Source organism: Nerophis ophidion, linkage group LG17, assembly GCF_033978795.1.
Source record: "Nerophis ophidion isolate RoL-2023_Sa linkage group LG17, RoL_Noph_v1.0, whole genome shotgun sequence".
Taxonomy (NCBI): Eukaryota; Metazoa; Chordata; class Actinopteri; order Syngnathiformes; family Syngnathidae; genus Nerophis; species Nerophis ophidion.
Window position 1 is genome coordinate 9,085,137 of NC_084627.1, and position 5,580 is coordinate 9,090,716.

Consider the following 5,580-nt stretch of genomic DNA (forward strand, 5'->3'; position numbering starts at 1 on the left):
ACGTCCATGTCCGCCATCACTGTGACTTCAACGTCGGCCGCGTCTTTGTGCAGATGTCTTGTGTTTCGACAACAGCTACAGCATCATTCAGTCCAAGACGGTCAGCTACACGGTGGAGGTGCTGCCTCCTGCAGGAGAGGTTCTGATGCTGCCGGACCGCGCCGTCGGTCGCATTCCAGTGTGAACGTGGACGCTTCAGTGGGTGCGCCCGCACGGTCTGGAGTCACAAGTAAACTCATCATTAACGTAGACGCTGTACCTAATCATGTGACCGTACAGGAAGTGTTGAAATGAAACCATTCACTCATTATCATCCAGCCATCTTCTTCTGCTTATCCGGGGTCGGGTCGCGGGGGCTGCAGCCTAAGTAGGGAAGCCCAGACTTCCCTCTCCCCAGCCACTTCTTCCCAGGCCAGCCGTGTCCTGGGTCTTCCCCGTGGCCTCCTACCAGTCAGATGTGCCCGAAACACCTCCTTAGGGAGGCGTTCGGGCGGCATCCTGACCAGATGCCCGAACCACCTCATCTGGCTCCTCTCCATGTGGAGGAGCAGCAACTTTACTTTAGAACAGGGGTCACCAACTTTTTTGAAAGCAAGAGCTACTTCTTGGCTACTGATTAATGCGAAGGGCTACCAGTTTGATACACACTTAAATAAATTGCCAGAAATAGCCAATTAGCTCAATTTACCTTTTAATAAATAAATCTATATATATATAAAAAAAATGGGTATTTCTGTCATTCCGTCGTACATTTTTTTTCCTTTTACGGAAGGTTTTTTGTAGAGAATAAATGATGAAAAAAACATTTAATTGAATGGTTTAAAAGAGGAGAAAACACGAAAAAAAATGAAAATTCAATTTTGAAACATAGTTTATCTTCAATTTCGACTCTTTAAAATTCTAAATTCAACCGAAAAAAATGAAGAGAAAAACTAGCTAATTCGTATCTTTTTGAAAAAATTTAAAAAATAATTTATGGAACATCATTAGTAATTTTTCCTGATTAAGATTAATTTTAGAATGTTGATGACATGTTTTAAAAAGGTTAAAATCCAATCTGCACTTTGTTAGAATATATAACAAATTGGACCAAGCTATATTTCTAACAAAGACAAATCATTATTTCTTCTACATTTTCCAGAAGAAAAATTTTAAAAGTAATTCAAAAGACTCTGAAATAAGATTTAAATTTGATTCTACAGATTTTCTAGATTTGTCAGAATTCAATTTGAAGAAATATTTCACAAATATTCTTCGTCAAAAAAACAGAAGCTAAAATGAAGAATTAAATTAAAATATATTTATTTTTCTTTACAACTAAAAAAAATACTTGAACATTGATTTAAATTGTCAGGAAAGGAGAAGAAGGAATTTAAAAGGTAAAAAGGTATAAGTGTTTAAAAATCCTAAAATAATTTTTAAGGTTGTATTTTTTCTCTAAAATTGAATTTCTGAAAGTTACTAGAAGCAAAGTAAAAAAATAAACTAATTTATTTAAACAAGTGAAGACCAAGTCTTTCAAATATTTTCTTGGATTTTCAAATTCTATTTGAGTTTTGTCTCTCTTAGAATTAAAAATGTCGAACAAAGCGAGACCAGCTTGCTAGTAAATAAATACAATTTAAAAAAATAGCGGCAGCTCACTGGTAAGTGCTGCTATTTGAGCTATTTTTAGAACAGGCCAGCGGGCGACTCATCTGGTCCTTACGGGCGACCACGTTGGTGACCCCTGCTTTTTAGCTTCTCACCCTATCTCTAAGGGAGAGACCCGCCACCCGGGGGTGGAAACTCATTTCAGCCACTTGTACCCGTGATTTTGTCCTTTAGGTCATAACCCAAAGCTCATGACCATAGGTGTGGATGGGAACGTAGATCGACTGATAAATTGAGAGCTTTGCCTTCCGGCTCAGCTCCTTCTTCACCACAACGGATCGATACAGCGTCCGCATTACTCATTCATGAGCAAGACTCCGAGGTACTTGAACTCCTCCACTCAAGGCAGGGTCTCCTCCCCAACTAAAACCCTCGCCCTTTCCCGGGCGAGAACCGTGGACTCGGACTTGGAAGTGCACTCATCACAATCTAGTAGTCCACTCTTTACATGACCAATAATTGACTGTTTTAATGTGTTGCTTCATTTGGGTCTGAGTAACATTTCATCTCAACGTTTGTCCTAATATTGATGACTTTGTAATAAATATCCACTTGTAAAATGTGAATAATTGTATTAATAAAACTTGAAAAAGTGATAAAAACAATAAAAATCTGAGAGCATGTAATGCACGTAGGTGACCACAAGAGGGTGCTATACTGAAGGCGAACTGTTACATAGGATGGTAAATATGTTAACTAAGCAGTGAAGATGGACTACTTTGTCCTTTTATTGAAGTCATCACGCAGACAGCAAGCGTCCTGCGTCTAATCGCCTTACATAATAGCAGTTTGGGCAAGATGGAGGCGGGAGTCTGACGCAGTGTTCTTGTCATCCACAGACATGTTATGAGTAGACGCAGCATTGGCTGCTGTGACGCGAGAAATTGGGCGGCCATCTTGAAGTGGTGATGAGCAGCCTAAACTGACAGTTGACAGGTAGAAAACAAAGATGGTGTTCAACCTTTTCCTACTCAAACGAGGGGACTGTTGAAAATAGTTATCGGGGGATTACTTTTCACAAGAAAGATTTAACCTTAACGTACAATTGTTGTATTTTGTGGAAAGAATATTAGCACAGAGTTGAGAAGGGTTGATTTGCAACATTAAATTGGCCCTAGTGTGTGAATGTTGTCTATCTGTCTTGGCCCTGCGATGAGGTGGCGACTTGTCCAGGGTGTACCCCGCCTTCCGCCCGATTGTAGCTGAGATAGGCGCCAGCGACCCCAAAAGGGAATAAGCGGTAGAAAATGGATGGATGGATGTGAGAGAGGACGCTAAAGGCACCCCCAATATTGTTGTCCGGGTGGAAATTGTGAGAAATTGGTGAGAATGGTTGCCCTGGGAGATTTTTGGGAGGGGCACTGAAGTTCGGGACTCTACCGGGAAAATCGGAAGGGTTTGATTGATTGATTGAGACTTTTATTAGTAGATTGCACAGTACAGTACATATTCCGTACAATTGACCACTAAATGGTAACAGCAGAATAACGTTTTCGTCAATCAATTCATGTTTGGCAAGTATGAATAAAGTGCAAGGTAATATCGGCTGTTTTTCTACTTTAGACTTGTGTCTTTATTAATGAAATGTCTTCTTTGTTGAGTCTTAATTCAAACTATTTGAATGGCATTGGTCATGCAGGACGGAGAAGGCGCAGCACCGCCATCTTGTGGTTGGACTGTGAAACTACACTGTCATTTCTTCTGGCTAAACAGGACAAATAAAACTGTTGTGTTATTTACTTCATGATCAATAAGACTTATATTTACACATTTGCATGCTTAAAACTTTCATGAATGCTGACCAAATGATAAATATTTTACATTTATTTCATCGAAATATGACTTTTAGTGCTACTTAGTGATACAATGAAATAGAGGCTATACAGTGATTCATGTATAGGAGGGGTGTCCAATGTGCGGCCCGGGGGCCATTTGTGGCCCGCAGCTAATCTTTTACCGGCCTGCAACACCTTCTGCAAAAATTGCAAAATTGATAGTATTGCAAAAATATTTAAAAAAAAGTGGAATGAGGTGAAATCTAATGAGAAAAAGTGGCGATGTTGACACAAAGCTGCCATGCAGGCAGTTTTTTTTTCTTCTATTTGGCCTTATTTTGTTTTTTTTCCATTGCTCAAAAAAAAGGAGGAAAACATCTATGTTATAATGAATTATTACTTAAAAATGATCTCTTTAGAATGTTTTATGTGGAAAAAATATTGCATATGTCGTGTGGTTGCCATATAAAAACATCAAAGACAAAAGAGCATGAAACACAAAATAATAGTTCAATCTTAAAATAGACTGATATATTGGAAGTTGATCTTGAAATTTAAGTGTTAAAAGTAAAAAAAAAAACAATAAAAATGTATCACTTACTGAGTGGGGAACCTTACGGAGCTCAAATATATTTAGTAGGATTTTATTTAACTTTTCACTGTGATTACTCAAAAATATTAATTAAAATCAATGGTGTCCTGCATTATTGATCTTTGGGGGCTTTAATTGCTGAATAAAGGAACTCTCCTGAAGGAATCAATAAAGTACTATCTAGACCAGGGACAGGGAACCTATGGCTCTAGAGCCAGATGTGGCTCTTTTGATGACTGCATCTGGCTCTCGGATAAATCTGAGCTGACATTGCTTAACAGGATAAGTAATGAATAATTCCACTTGTAATCACAGTGTTAAAAATAATGTTCAAAATATAAAACATTCTCATGCATTTTTAATCCATCAATCCGCACCTGTTCAAAAAGGTGCTTGAATGTTAAAAAGTTATTTATTTATTATTGGTTAGTGTGGGGCTTGCCCTCCTGGGGGTTCTTCGGACCGACATGAGAGCCTGTTTCAGGGTTACAATATTGCTTTATTTTTCAAAAAGTCTCTCAGTTGCTTTCCAGCAATTGTCTTTTTCTCTTTTGTTCTCGCTCGTGCTCTGGCTCCAGCTCCAACCCCGTCTCTCCTCCTGGCTGCTGCTTATAAACAGAGCGACAGGTGCGTAGAAGGCCCACCTGGGCCTTCTACGCACCTGTCGCTGATTTCGAGGCCGGTCCTGGCAACACCCCGCTTCGCTGCAGGCCCGCGGGCCACGCCCCCCTCCACAATTAGCTTATTATACTCTAGAAATGTTGGTCTTACTTAAAAATGCACGCGTTTAGTTGTGTTACGTGTTGAAAAAAATATTACGGAAATACATTTTAAAATATTTGGGTTCTTGGCTCTCTCAGCCAAAAAGGTTCCCGACCCCTGATCTAAATACTGCATATTTCAGTTTTACTACAAAAAACAAAGTTGTTTTTGACAGAAAAGGCATAAAACCTTACTTGTTTTACTTTATATAGAGATTTAATGTTAGCATTAAATTAAAAAAAAAAATAATTCGGCTTATTTTTAACATTTTAGTGACTGAGACCCTCTATGCCAGTGGTCCCCAACCTTTTTGTATCCGCGGCCCGGGGGGGGGAGGGTGTCCTTTTTTTTTCTTTTTTTCTTCTTTCTCATGAAAAAGGGACGTTTTTGTCATGAAAAAGGGAGTTGTTTGTGGTTGGTACACTATTTGTAAGTGTATATTGTGTGTTTCATGTTGATTTAATTAAAAAAAAAAAAATTAAAAAATGATTTCTTTATTTATTTTTTGGGGGGACCACTGCTCTATGCTCCCCAGGAACCCGAAGGATTAAAAAAAAAATCCATCTATTTTGTTACGGTTTGAACATGATAAATATCCAAATGGCCGCCGCATGTGGAAAAAGTTTGGACACCCCTGCTGTACAGTTAAGCAGCATTTTAGCGAGAAGACTCGCGCTGCAGCGGTCACGTGATGTACCTCTGACGTCACTCGGCGCTCGGCGCTCTCTTGTGTGTCAATCACCTGGCGTGTTGACGCGAGGGAGGGGCGGGGGGGACCCAGGGGGCGTGTCCGCTCGG

At 39.6% G+C, this 5,580-nt stretch overlaps 1 protein-coding gene across 4 annotated transcripts in view; it reads left to right on the top strand.

Annotated features, from left to right (window-relative positions):
• sec14l7 (SEC14-like lipid binding 7) overlaps positions 1-3,215 on the top strand; it is a 28,438-nt gene extending 25,223 nt beyond the window's left edge. For 3 of the 4 annotated variants that reach the window (XM_061876146.1, XM_061876147.1, XM_061876150.1), the window contains one exon: positions 54-2,279. In XM_061876146.1, the coding sequence (XP_061732130.1) occupies positions 54-184 (131 nt within the window). In that variant the 3' untranslated portion in view covers positions 185-2,279. Of the gene's footprint in view, positions 1-53; positions 2,280-2,492 lie in introns of those variants that run through there. The other variant, XM_061876149.1, reaches the window with a different exon arrangement.
• The last annotated feature ends 2,365 nt before the right edge of the window (positions 3,216-5,580 follow it).